General features: G+C 36.7%; 2 protein-coding genes and 1 long non-coding RNA gene across 5 annotated transcripts in view; 2 read left to right on the top strand and 1 right to left on the bottom strand.

Annotated features, from left to right (window-relative positions):
* The window catches only part of LOC128031100 (uncharacterized), a 23949-nt gene extending 2380 nt beyond the window's left edge, over positions 1-21569 (top strand). Inside the window, exons 3-5 of the long non-coding RNA XR_008188040.1 lie at positions 20222-20287; positions 20967-21103; positions 21219-21569. This is a non-coding gene — a long non-coding RNA (uncharacterized LOC128031100). The remainder of the gene's footprint in view (positions 1-20221; positions 20288-20966; positions 21104-21218) is intronic.
* LOC128031099 (coagulation factor V-like) lies at positions 1050-6901 on the top strand. Its single transcript, XM_052619335.1, has 7 exons — positions 1050-1318; positions 2100-2256; positions 2773-4143; positions 4834-4881; positions 5013-5092; positions 6559-6602; positions 6783-6901. Exons 1-7 carry the CDS (start codon positions 1109-1111, stop codon positions 6829-6831), a joined length of 1959 nt encoding a protein of 652 aa, XP_052475295.1. The 5' UTR covers positions 1050-1108; the 3' UTR covers positions 6832-6901.
* LOC128031097 (uncharacterized) lies at positions 11800-20134 on the bottom strand. 3 transcript variants are annotated; one of them, XM_052619333.1, is made up of 20 exons: positions 20051-20134; positions 18946-19015; positions 18545-18603; positions 18190-18303; positions 17855-17978; positions 17706-17771; positions 17341-17412; positions 16755-17126; positions 16586-16687; positions 15581-15813; positions 15326-15504; positions 15055-15148; positions 14619-14969; positions 14398-14515; positions 14179-14270; positions 13918-14035; positions 13374-13478; positions 12786-12950; positions 12250-12414; positions 11800-12109 (listed from the first exon to the last, which is right to left on the bottom strand). In XM_052619333.1, the coding sequence occupies exons 4-20, from the start codon at positions 18247-18249 to the stop codon at positions 11898-11900; spliced, it is 2628 nt and encodes an 875-aa protein (XP_052475293.1). In that variant the 5' UTR covers positions 18250-18303; positions 18545-18603; positions 18946-19015; positions 20051-20134; the 3' UTR covers positions 11800-11897. The 3 variants fall into 3 exon arrangements, with proteins under 3 accessions (XP_052475293.1, XP_052475292.1, XP_052475294.1); XM_052619332.1 differs by having other exon boundaries at positions 12250-12432; positions 20051-20132; XM_052619334.1 differs by lacking the exons at positions 15055-15148; positions 15326-15504 and having other exon boundaries at positions 12250-12432; positions 20051-20133.
* Positions 21570-22316: the final 747 nt, after the last annotated feature.

Raw genomic sequence — 22316 nt, 5'->3', positions numbered from 1 at the left:
ATATATATACATATATATATATATATATATATATATATACATACATACATACATACATACATATATATATATATATATATATATATATATATATATATATATATAAAATACAGAAAAATAAATGACTCCTCAACAAATAAGAAAAAAACGTACAGAGATTTTTTTTTGTCCTTTTTTTATTGATTTATATTCTGTAGGCTTCTCATCGTCAGTAATTAATTCCAGTCAAAATATAGTAAATATAGTAAATATATTCTACCCGCTAATTAACAGAAGTTGCTGTTTATTTTTTGAGAAATAATGTTACCGTTTTTCTATCGGTTTGGTGTGTTAAATCTAACAGTAATATGCAGAACCCATTAGCCATATCGACAGTGACGATCAGTTTTAATTGTTTCTCCTTCGATTATGAGAACGGGGATTCGTTTTGGATAGTAATTTAATTAAAATACATTTAATAAATTTAATTTAATTAATTAGTGGACGCCAGCATTACCCGTGATGCTAAGCATCAGTTGCTATGGAGACGTAGCCAGTCCCCTTAGCGATTGGGTGATTTCTTTAGTGATTTCATTTCTCATTGCGCTCTGTCCAGGTAAGTTACGAGGTTCATAATAAGTAATGATCACGTTTTGCTTAAATGTTATAATTGATGGATTTCTTTGTCATTACACTCATGATGTGTCAGTAATAATAATATAACTTGGCCTAACGTTACTGCATAAATCTGGAATGAGAAACCCCAGACAAATACACGCGCTTTTTAACAGTCATACAGGAGGAAAAGCATGACTTTACATGTGGTTGCTGCTGTTGCTGTTTTATTGGTCAGTGGTTAGATCAGAGTAGCAGACAATAAACGGACAAGGGACATCGTGTATGGGCCAAATAAATTAGGCCTAATATGCGGACGTCCCGCCTAATAGGTGACACGTGACAGTTGGCATTGGCAAGTGGCTAGGTTAGCCAGTAGTACTAACCCCCTTTATAGTAACAACATAGTTTTAAAGAATTCTAACGTTACAATTGTGCCTCTTGTTCCTGGATATCATGTTACAAAAACAAGTTTTATTAAGGTTTTAATGTAATTTTTTACTTTATTTTAGAGATGCCAGGAAGTTCAACGAAAATGTGCCCAGGGTGCAATACCCTAATAAGTGTTGCATACAAAGCTTGCCCACATTGCAAACAACTGCAGCCATACAAAGCAAAAGTTGCAGCAAAGAGATGCAACTTTCAAAATAAAAAAAATGAATGGAAGGAGTCGGTCAAGAAAAACAACAACAGGACAGTTGTTCTCAATAGCAGCCATGTGTTGGTAAGGTTAGGTCAAAGTTCAGGATTCTAATAGGAATTTATGAAGTTAAGTCAATTAACACAGTAAAGTTTAACAGTCAGTTGCCATGTTTCCATGTAATTGTCAAGCGAACTTATGAAATGTTTCAAAAAAGTATAAAATATCAATCAGGTGTATTTCTATCAACTGGGTTGGAGGGAATTAATTAAGATCCCACGAGGGGATCACCCCTTAGATGGGACCTCGGCACTATGGGGGCCATTACCATCCTCACACCTTCCAGAGGCTGAGCCATGATCAGAAAGACTCAGGGTCTCAAGCAACACCGCCCAAGCGGTTTCCCATACACCACATTTCCCACGCCGCATGTCGGATGAGGATTTAGTGCTGGGCTCTTTGCTCGCTGCTACTGAGGGTTTCCTGGTTAGTTTCTTTTCCCCCACTTAGTAATGTTTTGACTGCGTAAACAGCTGATCAGTGATGTGACTTAACTGTTCTTCATGTCAGAACTTGTACAAAGCTGTTACCATGTTCCATTCAGCACATTAATTCTTTTTCGAAAAAGACAAAAATCACCTCAAGCGACCGTAAAATGTTTCTGCTAAATTGAGGACGTTTTTTCCCCAAATTTAGATGGAAACATGGCTGGTGAAACATGTTGTATAGTAATGAATCCCTTGATATGAGTTGTACATTTAATATGACCATTAAACCATTAAAATTGTCATGAAATTAATATTTAAATTAAATTATTGTATTCGGTGCATGTTTTGTTTTTTATTTAATAATGTTTTTATTTCAGCTTGACAAACTTGCTGCCCTCGATTTTTTCCCAATACTACTTTTGGGTAAGAAATGCAAAGGAAGTTTGGTGGCCGATGTCATCCTAGGAGGGGACTATATTTTGGATCCTGATTTGCTTCAGAGGGTTAAAGTTATGTATGAAGCTGTGCTAAAGAGTAAGTCTTTTTTTTTTACAAAAAGAAGCTCTGGATTAATCTGAAAATACTGGTAATCCTAAGGAACACAAAGGAATGTGAACCCACAAGTATCATTTTCTTTATTTTTCTATTGATGCATGAGCATTACTTTCAGCCATAATAGGATGAATCAGCATGTGATCACCCAATTGTTTTCTTTAGCAGTTAAGCCAAGTCAACAAGCTAGATAAAAAGTAGGCAGAAAATCTTGAATGTTCTGATCAGACATTAAGAGACAGCATTACCTTGACTGGGAACTCGATGACTATATTTGTTGATATAGACTGTAGATAATTAATTTTACATTTAAATCATAACAACACCTGTAATGTAGAAATAAATTACTGTAAATAGTAGCCTGTTATCATCACTCACCCGCAGGTCCTCTTCCTTGTGTTTCCATAATTATTCATAGGCTATATGGAATAAAGTGGCACTGAGATTGAGGCAAACTGTTTAATTTTTCTTGTGTGTGATGTTTGTCTTGTCTGCAAGTTCATTTTCAAAGACAGAAGAAGGCCACAAGTAGCACAGAAACTACTCACCCTCCCAAAGCCACTGCCACTGAGACCAACGTCACTCCAGAAGCCACTGAGACCAACGTCACTCCAGAAGCCACTGAGACCACCGTCATTCCAGAAGCCACTGAGACCAACGTCACTCCAGAAGCCACTGAGACCAACGTCACTCCAGAAGCCACTGAGACCAACGTCACTCCAGAAGCCACTGAGACCAACGTCACTCCAGAAGCCACTGAGACCAACGTCACTCCAGAAGCCACTGAGACCAACGTCACTCCAGAAGCCACTGAGACCAACGTCATTCCAGAAGCCACTGAGACCAACGTCATTCCAGAAGCCACTGAGACCAACGTCATTCCAGAAGCCACTGAGACCAACGTCACTCCAGAAGCCACTGAGACCAACGTCACTCCAGAAGCCACTGAGACCAACGTCACTCCAGAAGCCACTGAGACCAACGTCATTCCAGAAGCCACTGAGACCAACGTCATTCCAGAAGCCACTGAGACCAACGTCATTCCAGAAGCCACTGAGGCCACCGTCATTCCAGAAGCCACTGAGACCACCGTCATTCCAGAAGCCACTGAGACCACCGTCATTCCAGAAGCCACTGAGACCAACGTCATTCCAGAAGCCACTGAGACCAACGTCATTCCAGAAGCCACTGAGACCAACGTCATTCCAGAAGCCACTGAGACCACCGTCATTCCAGAAGCCACTGAGACCACCGTCATTCCAGAAGCCACTGAGACCAACGTCATTCCAGAAGCCACTGAGACCAACGTCATTCCAGAAGCCACTGAGACCAACGTCACTCCAGAAGCCACTGAGACCAACGTCACTCCAGAAGCCACTGAGACCAACGTCACTCCAGAAGCCACTGAGACCAACGTCATTCCAGAAGCCACTGAGACCAACGTCATTCCAGAAGCCACTGAGACCACCGTCATTCCAGAAGCCACTGAGACCACCGTCATTCCAGAAGCCACTGAGACCAACGTCATTCCAGAAGCCACTGAGACCAACGTCATTCCAGAAGCCACTGAGACCACCGTCATTCCAGAAGCCACTGAGACCAACGTCACTCCAGAAGCCACTGAGACCACCGTCATTCCAGAAGCCACTGAGACCAACGTCATTCCAGAAGCCACTGAGACCAACGTCACTCCAGATGCCACTGAGACCACCGTCATTCCAGAAGCCACTGAGACCACCGTCATTCCAGAAGCCACTGAGACCACCGTCATTCCAGAAGCCACTGAGGCCGTCACTCCAGAAGCCACTGAGACCACAGGCTCATCAAAAGCCACAAGACCCCGGGGCCAGAAGGCAAAAAAAAGACAAAGTGAAGTATATTTCTTTAATAGTCAGTAATGTGTTATTAGAACTATGTTAATACGTATGTAAGAACTATGTTTTTTAATACACTACCAGTCAAAATTTTGAACCCACCTACTCATCCAAGAGAATGGGAAAGCGTTGCCAAACCTTTGACAGATATTGTACATTCTAAATTAGTAATAACTTACTGTATTTATATATTAAGCATAGCATCAGTTCTGGCAGGTCACATTAGTCAGGCTCGAATCAGCTGATCTACGTCTACCTATAGGAATACGACGCCCATTACTGTATACAGTACATATATAAGCTCCTTCAGTATTATCAGCAGCTGTCACGTTTCTCAGGAGCGAATTACCCTGCTCCATCCCCAGCTCCACCTCTCGTAAGTCATTATAGCATTCAGATTACCCCTGAATCAGACTTAAATTCTCTTAAATATATTGTACATTAAAATAAATTACTGATATCTGCAATACATTTATTTTGGTTCTGTTTTGTTTACCCTACGCTGGGTTATCACTGCTTTTATGATTGTATGCTAGGCTGCATGGATGCGTAGGGAGTTCTTGTCCAGAACAGAACCATACCACCAATCAAAACTATATGCTAACTGTCAATCATATTTGATGATAGTGCTCTTGACAGAAATAGTGTTTAATAAAATTTGATATCTTGTATATTTTTAATACAGATCCAGTCCAACAGAGGGTAGCCAGCAATATGAAGCCAAAAAAAAAGTGTTAAGTACATTTTCTTTATTTAAAATGATATGATGTATCAACTACACATTGATTCTGCCATCACAGTTAGGTATTGTCTATACTGGTATATTGGTATACTTATTTCAATGTTATATTGACTATCTTTCAGATGAGTGTCCAGAATGCTGTTGGAGAGTGAGGCAAAACAACTTTGACTACTCCAAGGTTTTGAAAAGAAGAGTGAGAGAGGTTTGTCTTTCTAAAGTATTTAAAACGCTCTTGCTTTATATCAATGTACTCGCACTCACTCATTATTAATATTTAAATTATTTTTGATTCTACAATGAATGAACAATGAACCTGTGTCCACAAAAGCATTTTTTCACGCGACTGGCATATTTGCACACGCCGCTGAGTTTCTTTTTCACGCTGATGCAAAGAGCATTCGTGGTTTTTTTACCAGTCGCCAAGAGTTGAAGAATGTTCAATTTTGGGTCAAATGCAGTGCTCATCACTGTAACTTTTTACCCAGCTGTCCAATCACAGTTGAGGAGGCGCGGGACTAATAACACACAACCACCACACTCTGCTCGTACAAAGTCAACAGATGACAGCAACAAGCATAATAATGGAACAAAATAATTTTAAACTAGAGCCAGAGCAAATACTTTATAATTTATCGACAATTTTGTATAGAAACAACACAGAAACAAACAATCTGTGAAATGAGATAACTAGTAACACTTTCGCGGATATTTAACATAATAACAACAAGCAAAGCACTGCCAAAACACTCTCAAGCACTCACACTCACGCACTTATCAGCTGGCTAAATGGTTTGGTGGACACACAGCCTAAGACTAAAAATATCTGCAGTGTTTGAGCACTTGATTCGACAACTAGATGTTTTGAAGACTGGATTTAGTGTTCATGGAGTGAGCACTAATGTCACCATTTTTACAAACAAGATACATACAAAGTTTACTTTACAATAACAGAAAATAATTTGGCTGTATGTATTGCTCACATGATGTAGAACGCTCTCCGAACAATACTTTGGTTAACATCAAATATGTAGAAAAAGTCTTAAATAAATCAAGGTATTATGTAGTAGGTTTTAAATGTTTAGGTAGGTCTTATTTATGTTGAAATTTATTTCATGGTATTTTTTGTAGTTCTTTGTTGTCTGTCTGACCAATATAAAACCTACAATTGCACACACAGTTCTGTAAATTAATGTACTTTTCAAGTAATTATTTGACTTTGGTTTTCCTTCAGAGCTTCATACTTTTTTGCAAGTAAATAGGTCTTACATTTCCTTCACAATGGTCTTCAAAAATGTGTTACAAATTTTACATTTTACTTAATGAAACTTGCAGAAACCCTGAAAACATTAATGCATAGATAAATATGGATAACTCTTTGGATATGTTATTAATGTAATGTCAACATGAATAGAAACTGTCACAAGGTTTTCATGTAATTTTCTAGATCCCTCTAGACCCCTAAGACAGTATATGATACTGTACTGTACCACTTTGAAACACAATCTTACAGCAGTAAATGTTATTTTTAAATGTTATTACATGTTAAAGCTACACTGTATAACTTTTTAAGATGATTCTTAGCAAAAAACAGTTTGCATGACTTGTGCCAAGACAAACGTTGCTGGATATTGAGTTGTGATAGATTTTTTTTTTATGTTTATTCTATAGGGAACAGAGGAGGTCCTCATTTGTTGGGTTCCATGCAAGACCTGGTAGGTGTACTAATGTACAGTTTATTAAATACACAACATTTTAAACATTAACAATGTCGACAGTTACTAAAATGTTTGAACATTTTTTTAATAGTTATATTTTATAAAATGATATATCATTTTGCTAGCCTGAATTAAGTTACTCATTAAATCTTTACTCAGAACATTGTCTCTTTACAGTGGGACCAAATGGAAAGACTCCTGGGAGCCCTCCTCCCTTCTTGAATAATGAATTACATTTTTATTTTTATTTTGTATTTTCTTTTATAATGAATAAAATAACTACAAACATAAACAAAGTTATTGACTTGTTATTCATTGCCTAAATTGCATATGCTATATAGAGTACACACAGATCTTTATAAATAACCTAATTAAAAATCCTCTGTTTATTGTCAGTTTTGTTTGAATAACTGTTATATCTACGTCTGTACGTCTGTTATGTTCTCACTTGTTTGTCTGTGTATGTAGTTATATATGTACTGTCTATATATTGGTTGTAAGCAGGATTTCTTGTAACTTGGTGGATGGGTAGGACATGGTACAGGAAGAAACCTATTATATTTTGTGGCTGTTAAAATTTTAGATTAATAAAATTTGATGTAGTTGGAGATATTTGCTCTACTTTATGCCTTTAATGTTCAGGTTTGTGTCTTTCTGTCCAGATGACATTGAGCGGAGAACATCATGATGGTGCTGGTTCCACCCCAGGGCAGGAAGTAGAACAGTAGTTGGCATGCCGTGTAGATGTACTATCGTTATCTGCCTCTGTAATTGGATAGAAGACCAGTAGTAGTTGTCTTTTGATCTATTATTCATTGGCAATGCAATAATTATGCATTCAAAGCATCAAATTGATTTAATATTGGCATATAATTATAAATAGATTTAAATACATTAGAAAGAGAACTGTTTCAATTTCCAAGAAACAAATGTTACTTGTTTTACACAAGCTCAACAGGATTAAACAAAATAACCTGTATTATGAAAATCAGGTGATCAGAGAACAAATATAAAATAATGGTTCATACACTAATAATAATTATCTTGTCTTTTTAGACTTCTAAAGCTATACAGATCCACTTTGGGAACTGGAAACCCTTAAAGCTCACCTTCACCTGGAAATCAGAGAATGGGTATATGGTAAGAAAATTCTGAAAATTATATCTGACACAAAAATAGTTTTGTGTTTATTATAAAGGTTGACCCCTGTGATAATCTTTTTGTCATATGTCATATGTTATTCTGCTGTAGTAATCACAAATTAAATGCTTGTCTATTACAATTTCACAAGCTCTAGCACCAAAATTTTTATAGTCACTTGTATGATATTTTAGAATAATTTTCATGAAGGTGGATTTTCTTTTGACAAGTAACGATAATGATTAAAAGTTTATTTTGATGTTACTAATTCAGCACTGAATAATATTTGTAGATATTTGGAATTGTCATGTTTTTCGGGGCTTTGACTGCTGTGTGATGATGTGTCATGTTTTTCTTTCTGTTTTTCCTTGCAATTCGTCTACAGGTCTCGGTGACTTGACAGAGGATGCTACCTATGGGCTCAACAGTCTCATCAATCGGAGGTCACTCAGAAGTCAACACAGACAGACTGTAAATGCAAACAGCAGTATAGGCGCTTTCGATTACATTGAGGACAGGACCAGTGCACTGAAGATGTGTACTAAATAAACCTGCCTTGCTTTTATATCAAACAGCGCTTTTTATGAAGGGATTTACAGTATAAGGGAATTTTCATCAGAAACCCAACTGTTAGAAAATAGTGCACTTTGATTTTTACATTTCAAACCAAAGCTACTAAGTGTTTTCACCCATAGCTTAGAGATAATAAAGAGCCACATATCTTCAGGAAAGTATTGACAATATAAATAATGGCACTTTGCTAAAAAGTTCAGATTATGTATTGTTATTAGAAACAAGGACAACATACTAACTGTGGGTAAAGGTATTTTCCTTTCCAGCACTTTTATACAATGTCAATTATATCTTAAAAGTTTTTAAGATATATTTACCTGCCTTAATTCTTAAATTCAAAACTCAAAAATGAAAGAAGATATCAGCAAAAACTGAAATTGTACTATTCTTATGAATATTTGCATTTATTTGTCTCTTATTTTTCTGACAACAAAAACAGAAAAGCTGCTGTTTCTCCTGACTGACATCACCAAGTAGCGGATTAATAATGTTAAAAGTAATTTTGCATGTTATTACAATGCATTACCGGTATTTTGCTTTAAATAAATCATTGTTATTTTTTGCATGTAAAAAATCTGATGAAGTACAATAATTACAATGTACTTTACTTCAATATTTCCATATTATACTTTGTGTATGTATGTAAGCTATGTATGCAATATGTATATACTGTTTGTAGTTTCAGCATACTTGTTAGTGAACACCATCAAATCGATATTAAACCATACATGTTTTTCTGTTATGCTTTCCATATCGCATCATCTAAATGTACATCAATATAGTCATAAATCATATCCACTTTAGCTGACATTCTGTAAAACTGTATGGAGAAATATCTTTCTTTGTCTTGATGCATACATATGTGCAATACTGTAATAAAAACAATTATGTTTTTTGCTTGTTGAATGAACTTCCCATTAAAGTACCATTTGGACACATAATTGGTTTATTCTTTAGACAAATGCAGATATTCACAAGTTCAGGACTTGTGTTTTCAAGTGCAAAAACACTTAAATAGTGGCTATTTTACTTAGGTGTGGTACATACATATGTGCACTACTGTAATAAACACAACTGTGATAGCATTACCTGTTGTGTGAACTTCCAGTACCATTTGAACACATAATTGGCTGACACATAATTGACTGACTCTAGACGAATGCAGATGCTCACAAGTTCATGGCTCATGAAAAAACACTTAAATAGTGCATATTTTACTTAGGTGTGGTACATACATATGTGCATTACTGTAATAAACACAACTGTGATAGCATTACCTGTTGTGTGAACTTCCAGTACCATTTGAACACATAATTGGCTGACACATAATTGACTGACTCTAGACGAATGCAGATGCTCACAAGTTCATGGCTCATGAAAAAACACTTAATAGTGGCTATTTTACTTAGGTGTGGTACATACATATGTGCATTACTGTAATAAACACAACTGTGATAGCATTACCTGTTGTGTGAACTTCCAGTACCATTTGAACACATAATTGGCTGACACATAATTGACTGACTCTAGACGAATGCAGATGCTCACAAGTTCATGGCTCATGCAAAAACACTTAATAGTGGCTATTTTACTTGGGTGTGGTACATACATATGTGCACTACTGTAATAAACACAACTGTGATAGCATTACCTGTTGTGTGAACTTCCAGTACCATTTGAACACATAATTGGCTGACACATAATTGACTGACTCTAGACGAATGCAGATGCTCACAAGTTCATGGCTCATGCAAAAACACTTAATAGTGGCTATTTTACTTGGGTGTGGTACATACATATGTGCATTACTGTAATAAACACAACTGTGATAGCATTACCTGTTGTGTGAACTTCCAGTACCATTTGAACACATAATTGGCTGACACATAATTGACTGACTCTAGACGAATGCAGATGCTCACAAGTTCATGGCTCATGAAAAAACACTTAAATAGTGCATATTTTACTTAGGTGTGGTACATACATATGTGCATTACTGTAATAAACACAACTGTGATAGCATTACCTGTTGTGTGAACTTCCAGTACCATTTGAACACATAATTGGCTGACACATAATTGACTGACTCTAGACGAATGCAGATGCTCACAAGTTCATGGCTCATGCAAAAACATTTAAATTGTGCATATTTTACTAGGGCGTGGTACATACATATGTACACTACTGTAATAAATACAATTTTGATGACATTGCCTGTGGGGTTGGAGGTTGGGCCTCCAAATGCCTCACTGAAACTATGGCTGGGTCAGGGCTGTGTCCATGAAATGTTGAAATTAAAGCTTTATGTAGGACTAACCCAAATACATTGTTGAAAATGTCTTGGCCTGGAGAATAATATATGCCAGTATGAAGATGAGAAATGGGTCCTGTTTTGAAATATTGACCTCTGAACTGTGACCTCAGCACATGTTGAAAGCCTTGTCATTCAGGAAGAGAAGGGGCTACAGACATGGGACCAATTGTTGTAAAGAGCCCTTCACTTTAGCTATGTGACTATACTCTTGTGGATAGAGTCACTAAAAGGGGGTGCAGTAAATTATGGTCAACATTTATTTTCACCAATTCAGCAGTTACATATTTAAAATATTATCACACAAATGCTATTAACATCCACTTATATACCTAGGTGTACTGTTAATTAATTGTTTATAACTTCCAATTCTAAGTAATAGGTTATATTGATTTAAACTACAATTCCCTATAGCAGCGCAATGCGGCCTGATACAAATTTGCGCCATTTTTGTAGTTCTTCCAGTTAGCAAAGTATTGCTGTAAATAAGGTTGCAAAAAGAAACATCTACGGAATATATCAACCATATAGTACAGACGAAGACGTACTTACACTGTATTTAGATGATCTATGTTAAGAAAAAGTTATATTGTTAGTTTATTTCAGATATTTTGGAGCACCACAGCTCGTCTTGCTGGCAAAATAGGGGTTTAAAGTCAGAATAAAGGTTTTACTGCAGCCGAAGTCTTAAAACGTTTGTTTGGCCATATGGCTTTACTAAACTGACCCCTTTGTGATTAAAAATGTGATGTTAGCATAGCTAAACAATAATGCTTTTTTTGTGCATTTTGTGTTAGCATCAAGGATTAATGTGCTTCATATGAATGATATTTGGGTAAATATGGCATTGTTTGTTTGCGTATACTCTCGGACGTGAAACAATTTACTATAGTAAATTTTAGTATAGGCTACTGTATTATAGTATGTACTGTACAGATTTGGAAGCTTAGCTAGACTAGGTATTGCATGTGATCTTACCTGTTGTGGCAAAAAAAAAAAAAAAAAAATATATATATATATATATATATATATATATATTCTATTGTTGATCAATTTGTCAATGTAGAAAATATGTGGTGAACAAATGTGTACAACAACAAATTATAACCAAAACTGAAATAATGATGATAATTATTTTACTAAAGAAATTAAGAATCAGTCAGACAGTGATTGAAAATTCAGATTCAAGGTTTTATTATTTACAATGGGGAGAGCTAACTTGAGCTACTCGGTCAGGAAACCAGTTTGTGCAGTGGAGAAGAGAGAATCTATAATTCATCATCCGTAGAGGCATCTGTGGAGACATTCTCATATGGGTCTTCATCATCTTCTTCAACAACGGATCCACCATTCCCATTTACTACTATTTGGGAGTAGGTTTCTTTCACAGCTACCATGTCTGTTTTGATCTCCTCACATTTTTGGAGGACAGCACTGTGCAGGCCATGGTAAGCTTGACCAGACAGTCCTGAAGGGTAGCCTAAAAATCAAATTGGGATAAAAAAAAAAACAAAAAAAAAAAAAACAATTAACCAAAACATCAATATTGCAGTTTGTATCATCTGCAAGCAGTTAAATATAACTATATGAAGTAAACAGAATTAAGAAATTAGTACTCACTCTGTGTGGCCAGGTCATCTGCTAGTACATTAGCCTGGTCCTTCAAGGCCCTGCAGGTTCTTGTAAGATGAGTCCAATGTTGTTTCATTTCCTCTAAAAGTATAGCCTCTTCCTCAATCAGTCTCTCCAGCTGCATCACCTTGTCAAAAACCTTCTTCTTCATGCCTAAGGAAGTGTCAGGTTCTATCAAGACAAATGACAAATTGAATTAACCACCATATTAAAATACTACCTCTTATTGCCTTTTTGAGAGTAAAATCCAATAATGGTACAATTCTTTGTCCCTACAACATAGGCAACAAGTGATTGGTGTTGAATCTACAGTGTGAAAAAAAAAGGGCGAGCCACCTTGACACATTAATCTGAGGAATGGCGAGTTGGCAAAAACAAAACGGTTTAAAAATAAAATGATTATAGTCTGTTCCAAAACAAATAAAAAACACATGTTGGGCCTCTTTCCTTTGAAAGTCGGAGTTTAATGAGTTAATCTTTTAAATGAAGATTCACTAAAACTATTAATGTCAAACTTTACAAACCAGAATCCCAAGGCCAGATAGGGCTTTCTGCTGCCAGAAGGTCTTCAACTGAATCTACAGATTCTGTGGTGGTTGGAAGATCATTGTATTGGGATATGGCATTAAACAGCTTTTTCTTATCCTCTCTAATCCGTCTTCGGATCTTGTGTCGCTGTTTGTTACGGTCTGCAGAAAAAACAAATAATTTTAAGGAGGATATGCATAATGTTTGGTCACTGTGCTAATGGACATCCAAAAGGCTCCTTACAAATTATGTTATAAAGCGCACATATCATCGGCGACTAAAAATACAATTGTACAATATTTTGACTACACCTCTGGTTAATTTAACCATAATAAATAACCTGGAATGTGGCCTGGAATGTTCAAGTAATGGAGGGAGTTGGGTGATGGTAACACTGGACATATAGGAAGGCAGGACTGTTCACTCAATGTAGAAAGGTTATGTAGTGGCTTAAGTGCACAGTGTAGATGGAAGACTTTGTTCATTGTTAAGATATGATCAAATTTAAATTACTTAGATACAGCTATAGATCTCACATTTTAAAATGAACTCCACAAGTACATGAAGGCATGGAGGCTACTTACCGGTTACTCGATACAGATCCCTCTTTTTCTGCTGGATGCCCAAGAATAGGCCTTCAATCAGATGTTGCAACGCCACTGGATCATCTGTTCTGAAGTCATCTGGTGCTGTAAAGTATTTATGAAGGTATTTGATCAGTATCATGCATTTTCTGTGCTATCAAAAATAGAACAACTATACTATTTCTATAAAACACCTTATACATTAAATATGGTAAAAGGAGGATTCAATAAGAAGAATGTAGTAGGAACACATGTAAAAACAAAAAGGACATCTACAAATGTTCTGCCAAAGAATCTGAAATTTTTTTTTCTGTTTGCTAATTTTTCAAGGGTGAGTAAGTATTATAAATTTGAGGGAGAAAGCTACATCAAGTTCAATTATTAACTTAGCAACTTAGCCATTTCTTCGTTGATTTTCACTTTTGTTGTTGCATGGTTTCTTAGTGAGGTTCTCCTACTGCTGTGCGGAGTATTTCACAAGTAAAAAAATAAATAAATAAAAATAAACACATTTATCTATCTATAGAAAAAAGTACATACTTACTGTCAACTGCCCACTGTCTCACATCAGTGACCCACTGTTGCAGTTCCTCATCAGACCTTTGCGTGCACTTCTTTATAGCCGCAATGTCTTTCTTGACTTCCTTTGTCTTTTGGATAGTCTCAAAAGAATAATTAATGGAAAGTCACAAAAACCTTCAGGAATACTGAAAGTATTAGATACTTGGTATGTACAACTTATAAGTGGACTTTAGACAAATGAAATTTAACCTTCATTGACGAAATCTTTATTTTTTTTACTTACCTTCAAGTACCGTGTAGACAAGTACTTGTGCAGGTTTCTTTTTTTGCGGTCATTCCATCCTCTGGCATGCAATGTGATCATATCTACTCGTGCTGTAATGATGAAGGCATAAATGTGCTTTTCAATTAGTGGTTAGTCACGGAGTATGTTGAATAAAAAAAAGAAAAAAAGAAAAGCTGTCTTAACAATACATGAGAACTGTAAAAAAGGACCACTCACCAGCCTTACTCATGTATTTTGTAGTTAGAGCCACACGGGACAAAAAGCTGTTCACTTGTTCAACTTCTTCACCAATTGTTGTGCCTGCCCCTGTTTGATTTTTGCCACCCCACTGCACCTACAGCATGCACACCAAATGTCCAAACTAAAAAATATCAAGTTCATGGATATCAAAATGGTTAAAGGCTTAGTTACCATATTGTTCAAGAATATACTTTTACCTCACATTTTGTAGAGTGCCCCTTTGCATGCATAACTGAGAGAAATGGCTTCATCTGAGTCAGGTTTTGCATTTCTGGGAATGCTTGAGCCACCTTTTGAAGATAGGGCCAATATCGACACATGATGTCAGTGCAGAAGAACTTGCAGTTTGTTTTTGTGGCCAGTTCCTTCTGCAGAAACAGAGGGTATGCAAATATCTCGCCCCTAAACATGTTCAACCCTCTAAGCAATATGCTGTGCCTGCAAACTGCCACCTCTAGGCCCTCTTCATCACATTTAGTGTTTGTCTTTTTAGAGGTCTCCCTGGCTGCAGCCCATGTTGATGTTCCACAGATGCCTTTTCCATGTACCTGTAACAGTGTCATATCAAATATATTCACAAACTAGAGCCTGATTCACCGTGTACAATCCCAAATCTTTTGACAAATATCTTACTGGGATGGTCTTCTCACGAACACAATCAACAAATGTTGCTACATCTTTGTCATTAGCCAGAAAAACTCCATCAAAAAATGGTTGTTCCTCTGTCCTACAGGAAGATAAAAAAAATTAAAAAAAATAATACATTGCTATGTGTACTGTGCTAGACTAACTGAGACTTGTTACATCACATGTATATTGTTGCCCTCTTGTTGGTCTGATTGCTTCTATTGTTCTTCGGATGAAAGCGTCTGCTAAATTATTAAATGTAAATGTTATAATATACCCCTTTGTTTTGCTGAATCTGTATAGTTTTCTGTTTCCGTCTGCAGACACAGCAACTGTATCTGGGGTGCAAGCTGGGCAAGAGAAGTGATCAATGCCGCAGAGTTTTTCTCTTTTATGACGACAATATGTCCATTCAAGGAAAGCTTTTTGGAACACGTTGCCACAAATGTTACCACTCTGAAATTATAAAAATTTGAATACAGTGACATGCCAGTAAGATTTGCATAAATGCTAATTACTTTCCAAGTCTTACCCTTCCAAATTGTTGTGAGCGCTGTTGTAACATTTTCACAAATGCTTGTCTTGAAAGCCCAGGTGCAGTGATCTTCAGGTCCTCAAACGACGTGAAGAGGTCTACCTTGTATATGGTTTGAAACTCGACAGTGCCTGGCCAGTAACCACTAAACAACAGGTCAACCACCTCAGGTGTCCATGATGCAAGACAAGCTCTGCAATTCATCACTGGCAGGAAGACGTCATAGCGACCTGCAAAGATTTCAAAAGAAAATAAATAAGTAGTAAACACACTTTGGCTGTGTTTACTCTTGGCATTAACATGCGATCACCGTGATTTGCTCAAGCAGATCGGATAATATGCCAATCAGGACACGGTGTGTTTACACCTGTCCACATCAAGTGGCTTTTGTATCTGGATAACAGATTGGATTTCGCATTCCAGAAAAAAAAAGAAAAAAGATTGCTTGTAGGTCTATTCTATTGGGTGCAGAGGCATTTCGGTTGAAACAAGCCCCATAATCACAGCCTAATGGAGCAATATCAGACTCATATTCTTACTAGAATCTCAATATGATGACGTCAGGCTAGGGTTCTGGAACTTTAGGGTGCGAAAGCAAACATTTCAGTATATTTGCGAATCTATGTATTTTGCACATATCTGTATTGAAAAACCACACAGCTATGTGCACCAATTCCTAGAGAGAGGAGGTGGAATAAAGACAGTGGGTGGGTCTTGGGTCTTGTGTGACGTCCACCTGTGAATCCAGAACCGATGGCTGTATTGCGTTTACATTACACTGAGATACGAGTCCTCGACTCCCTCTGAACCTGGACACACTGATCGGATAACATTGCCATCATAAATGCGTTTACACTTGTCTTTTCTATGTGTATGTGGACAACATCCGGATACAGGTCGCATGTTAATGCCAATTGTAAAGACAGCCGTTGATACTTTTCAGACATCAGTCAGCAGGTTAAGCCAATAGACAAATACAATACGAAATATTGCAAGTCATACCATTTATACAGATGAGCACAACAGATCGTCCAGCTACAACAGCCAGGTTTTGAGGGTCACAATCACAAATTTTGTCTGGTCGTGTAATGGGCAGCAGACACACTAGATGAAAGAAAAAATATATGAACTAAAATGAAAACATGTTTTTAAGCTTTCAAGTACTTCTTACCTTGTTCATATATGACATTTTGGCCACTGAGGTCCTGCACAGCAGTTGATGGTGGGAGAGGTTTATAGAATCCATCTATAAGAGTCTCTCGGTTGTGAAAAACAAGATGTTGATGTGTAGAAACGTCACACTGGCCACAGTAACGGGGTTTCGGGAAACAGTCCTTGCACCTGATGACTGCTTGTTTCAAGCTGCAGTGATCACAAGGACCATAATGCACACAGTCTGAAGCAAGCAAACTGTCAAGGAGTTTTGGCCTTGCTTCCTCCCAGTGTTCTTCAGACAAGGTTTGCCTCAATGCCCAATCATGAGATGCTGCTGATCTGGGTTCATCACACTCCATTGCATTTTGGAGTTGCTGTAGTTGTAAATCTTGCAATAAAAAATAAAATTAGATTACAACTCCTTACCTGTTACAAGCTCGTAAACCAAGTGCACAAACTCACAAAACATTAAACAAGTAATATCTCAGATATTTGTACATTTAATATTTATCATAAAATGTTGGCACTTTTGTTCATTCAGAGGGACTTCGTGAAGACAGTGATACAGTTCCGATGGTTAAAAACATTTAAGGTAAACTTACCAATAATCTGTTGTGCATCTACATCTCCAAAATGTTGTTTGGAAGTTGAGGCTTCAGATGTGCTTGCAGTTTCTAGAATTATACAATTTTAATGCAGTATCTTGCATTCAAACAACAGAAAAGATGCAAATCAACATGAAATGGGATTACTTATAGGGAACAGAGAGGGGAACTCTTTTCGACTGTAGAGCAGCTCATATGAAAATGTATTTTACAAAATTACCGGTCTGTTAGTATAGACAGACTTCAGGGTATAAAGTCAAAGATATGCACTGTATTAATAGGCAATATTTTTTTAGCAAACAGTATTTGGTTGAACACATTAAATACAATAATCCTACATTAAATCAAAAACAATTGCTTACCGAGCTCAGCTTCTTGAGGGTTACTTGAAGAGACAATGGTTGAGGCAACTGGTTTTCCAGATCGGTCTAGAGAGAAGTAAACGGAAAAAATTATTTGATTTACACAATACTTATTGAAAAATCAAAGGATCTAAAACCTCAAACCATACCTTTCTTTGGTTTGCGCTTCTCATAGACCAAGAATCCTTCTTGGTCTCTTTTTTTCCACCTAAGTTTAAGATCAATCTTTTTTCTTTTTTGTTTTTTAGGTGGTGTTTTGACCGCTTCCTCACTCTGTATTACTCAAACATAAGAGGTAGAACAATGACTCCGAACTATATACATTTTTAAGAAATAATAACATGATTCAGAATATCATTTATGGAAGTTGCAAAAAATACAAACAGTGGTATAGTAACAAATTCCAATGATCCATTTTCTTTTCCCACATTAGTGAAATACTGATTGATGCAGAAAGCATGCTACATAGTTTTATACAAAATACCTGCATCTCCTCCAAATCAGCCATTATTTCCTCAAGATCACAGTGTAATTCCTCCTCCATATTTTTCTCTGTAGGCTGATCAGATGACTCTCTCAGTCATTTATTTTTTAATACCTGAGGACCATAAAAAACAAAGTACACATAAAAACAAATGAAAATAAATGGGTAGTGGTTTGCAGAGGATTTCACATCCATGGTTAAGGTGGGAAACAACCTTGATGAGGTTTTCTTTCCCTACCCAGGCAATGCTTAAATAAATGTTTTCTATGCAAGGTAATTGGGTGCCGGTAATGCGTTGGTGATGCAAGTGTTTAAGGTCCGAAGCAGAGCAACCGCCTAGCATTAATCAACTCACCTGTCTGCGTTGTACTGAATGAGGCAGAGCGATAGTGAGATTACAGATGATCTTCAAATCTGTTAAAAAAAAGTTTTGAATTAATTTATGAAAACAATACATTTATAAGAAAATACAGGGTCAGTGACGATCTGAAAAATAAATCAACGCAACTTATTTTAGTAAGAGAACTGTAACCAAATTGCTATATAAAACATAGAAATTCCAGGCAAAGTAGGCTCACAAAGCCAAGAGCAACATTTGTTAGAGGTGGTTGTGCTGCTGCAGGGAAAGTGGAAACATCGAACTACATTAAAGCTGCTACATTAAAATGCATGTACAATATATAAATAAATGTAGTAATACGCATTCATATGCAATTATGGCTATGGCACAAGTTGCTGCTGCATGGAAAGACTAACCTCCTGTTCCTTGATAGGCTAAAAAAAAATAAAAAACTTTACTCTTCTTCCTCTTTGATATGACTGGAACCTGCAAGCACATGTTAAATTGTTTGTTAATATAAGGCATTTGGCTACACGGAAATGTAGTTTCTTAGTGTAAGAACAAAAAATATTAACACCATGTTGTGCATAAAAAAAGAAAAGAAAATACACGTTTGTACGCACAGTATTATGGCATCACGTACTTAATTGGTCGACAGCATAGACTGTATAAAAACATGGACGTAGTGTCAGTGACGTCACCCGTAGACACCTGAAGTGTGCAGAGAGGCCCGTCGCGACTCTCCCGGACAATCAAAAATGGGCAGAAAGGCGGGGGCTACTTGCTGAAGCCACGCCCACCCAGCGCGATGGCAGTGTCAACAGCGGCAATCCCCCAGTCACTCAAGTGGACACGCCCTTAATTATGCAGAACTTTACTTCTTAATATAATTTAAACGGATGAGTTATAAAAAAATTCACCCCCTTCACAGTTGTCATGAAGGGCAAAATTAGCTATTTTGGCCAAAATCATTTTTTGAACCAGGCTGTAAACATGTTTTTTTCTGCTGTAAAGTTGGGCATTTTAACATGGGGAGTCTATGGGACTGACTCCCTTTTTGCCGCCAACTCAAGCGGCCAGTCGATGAATTGCAGTTGTAGTCACTTCCTTATTGGCCTCACGAGAAAGAGCGGGAGGTTGGCGCTCGAGCGACAGTTTCATGGGATCTGAAATACGGGAAATATGGGATCTATACGACACAGATTAAGCATTCAAAGTAATGCAATATCTCGCATTTATTTGCAAATATGGATGCGCTCCTAACTGGCGATATGATGATAGTGTGCCGGGGTTCTGAGGATGTAACTTATGCGATGGATGTAACTTTATGAACTTCAGCTAAATCACCCAGGCATTCGCCTGCATGTCCTACCGACGTCATAAGCACACACATGATTCTAACGTTACATTTACCATTAAAGCAAACATGATTCAGGAAAACAACACATATCACTAACATTTATCACAAAAATAACACCAGTTAACCAGTTTTAGGATAATGGGATATACTAGTGTACATACCTCTGCTCTTACTGTCGATCACAATGTCATGCAGTCCTTCTCTTTAGCGACCCCAGTGGACGTTTGTGTTTCAAAACTGTGGCAATACGTACCAGCTGGTACATATTTGTGGCGCTGCAAAAAAGTGTGCAGAGGTACGTATTTCCCATGAGACCAGGTTGGTTCTTTTAGAGCTCAACCACTGAGAGGAGGAACTTCACCATTCACCATGTCTTCAGGCAGAGTCCAGCAAAGCAGGTTATTACATTCATTAAGAACTAATAATTACATATGTGTGTACATGCAGAGGTATTTTAGTTATTACAGCTACATAGTTGTTCAGATGTGAAATTGGTATTATGTACAAGTACTATATTGGTCAATACTGTGGATTATTTAATATATAACTATCAGTTAACATCAGCATCAAAGACATTTAAAAACATTTCAGCTTAATTCATTTTCAGACAGCAGCAAGTTTTTTAAATAACTTCTGTTTGCGATCTAATGTGGATTTTGTTCACCATATAAGATAGAAATATTTATATTCAATGTAAAAGATCTTCATGTGGATCATGCATACAAATATATACAAATATCTCACTGGATTATTACAATTAATGGCAAAATGAATGTGTGGAAATGTAAACTAATATATCCTACTGACACACAACAGCAAAAGATATAAATAATTGGCTTAAAACAGTTTTTTTTCAATGTGAAAATACTAACACTAATACTTCTGCACAGTACTGTATATATTAACATTTTATTAGTGTTATTATAAAAGAATGAGTATGCAGTTGTGACAACAATCTATAGAGTTTTTAATGAGAGTTTGTTTAAAGCACGGTTGTCTGTATTCAGTGTTTATATAATGTTTAATAACTTTTATATACATATATAAATAAACCTATGTATGTTTTTGATTCAACAGCTTCCACTGGAAATCCTCAGGGAAGTTATTTTGTCGGCGGGTGACTCTGCATATTTGACACTTTCTCTGGTTTGCAGATGGTTTAGGGTTGTGCTCCGAAGTTTTTCGGAAAGCGGCACAGTTTGCCTGGCTAGAGAGTAAGATTTCCCCGTTTAATGCTCATTCTCCAATTGAATTTTGTAGTAGAAGGCTGTTAAACTTTTTTTGTATTATTATTATTATCTTTCATGTATTTTGTCTTTACACTATAAGTTGTGGCCAACTGGAAGAATTGTCCTCCTGTCTCCTGACCGGAACGAGTTCAGACGGATGTACAGCATCAGGGAATGCTTGCAGTGCAGAGCCCTTTTCAAGTTTAACCCACCACCCTGGGTGGGAAGAGGGAAGAGACCGGCGTGGTGATCTTCTGGGCTTTTGTTTACACAGGATTTTGTTCCAAGGACTGTTTTTTTTTTTTTGCGGCATGAAACACATTTGTGTGTTAAGTTCATTGAAGGGAAATAGAGAATGGGCTGAGATCAACTGGTTTTGATTATTAATTGATGTAATTTAAAGTTAAACTTTGCACTGTATAATGTTTTAATAAAAAAGCTATGGAAAACACGTGCATGACAACAGGTTTCAGTCATTTACATCAGTCTATCATTCTTTAAGGTTTCTCATATTTGATGATAACACGATTTGCTATGCATTGCTCATAATGGATTCTTAGTTTAGTTGTGACAGGATTGTGAGGATTAATGAGGTTTTCAGTAGTGCAGTTCAGAAAACAAATAACAGAAAGTAACAAGTGTTTTTGGGCAAGTTCTTTAGAACCTGTATAGTTCCTTCCTTGCAAAAAGTAACCATGGATTTATTGTAGTAAAAATATTTGTTGGCACATTAATTACTGTGAGCTGTAATTATAAAAACACCATAGTTTTACTATAGTTACTTTAGCAGAACCATAGTAAATTTTCGTAGGGGCCAAGGGAATGTTCAGAATATTATTGGTGACGTTCAGAGACTGGTGACAATTTGTTACACACACGACACACACACACACACACATATATATATATATATATATATATACACACACACACACACATATATGTATGTATATATTATTTGAATATATAAATCAAGGTACTCCATTACTATCTACATAACCATGCTTCGCATAATATTGCCGTGTCATTTTCAAACCAGCGAGTAATGTCGAGGTAGCGTCTACACTACAGCCATTGAGGGAGTAGACCATTTATTTTTATTCTGTTCGTCGTAATCCAAAACTCTTTGTATTTATACGGGATGTTGTGGAAATGCAACAATAAATGCAAAAACACAACATGTATATTCACTTTTTAA

Source organism: Carassius gibelio, chromosome A16, assembly GCF_023724105.1.
Source record: "Carassius gibelio isolate Cgi1373 ecotype wild population from Czech Republic chromosome A16, carGib1.2-hapl.c, whole genome shotgun sequence".
Classification (NCBI taxonomy): Eukaryota; Metazoa; Chordata; class Actinopteri; order Cypriniformes; family Cyprinidae; genus Carassius; species Carassius gibelio.
This window is presented reverse-complemented; position numbering and strand designations above follow the sequence as displayed.

What these genes read in the sequence shown, in the direction of transcription:
- LOC128031099 (XM_052619335.1), top strand. Translation starts at nt 1,109, where the DNA reads ATGCCAGGAAGTTCAACGAAAATGTGCCCAGGGTGCAATACCCTAATA. An exon ending in GAAGGCAAAAAAAAGACAAA is followed by an intron (nt 4,144 to 4,833) that starts GTGAAGTATATT and finishes TTTTTAATACAG; the next exon opens with ATCCAGTCCAACAGAGGGTA. An exon ending in TATGAAGCCAAAAAAAAAGT is followed by an intron (nt 4,882 to 5,012) that starts GTTAAGTACATT and finishes ACTATCTTTCAG; the next exon opens with ATGAGTGTCCAGAATGCTGT.
- LOC128031097 (XM_052619332.1), bottom strand. Translation starts at nt 18,249, where the DNA reads ATGGAGGAGGAATTACACTGTGATCTTGAGGAAATAATGGCTGATTTG. An exon ending in AGATGCACAACAGATTATTG is followed by an intron (nt 17,127 to 17,340) that starts GTAAGTTTACCT and finishes TTTTATTGCAAG; the next exon opens with ATTTACAACTACAGCAACTC. An exon ending in TATCTGGCCTTGGGATTCTG is followed by an intron (nt 12,433 to 12,785) that starts GTTTGTAAAGTT and finishes TTGTCTTGATAG; the next exon opens with AACCTGACACTTCCTTAGGC.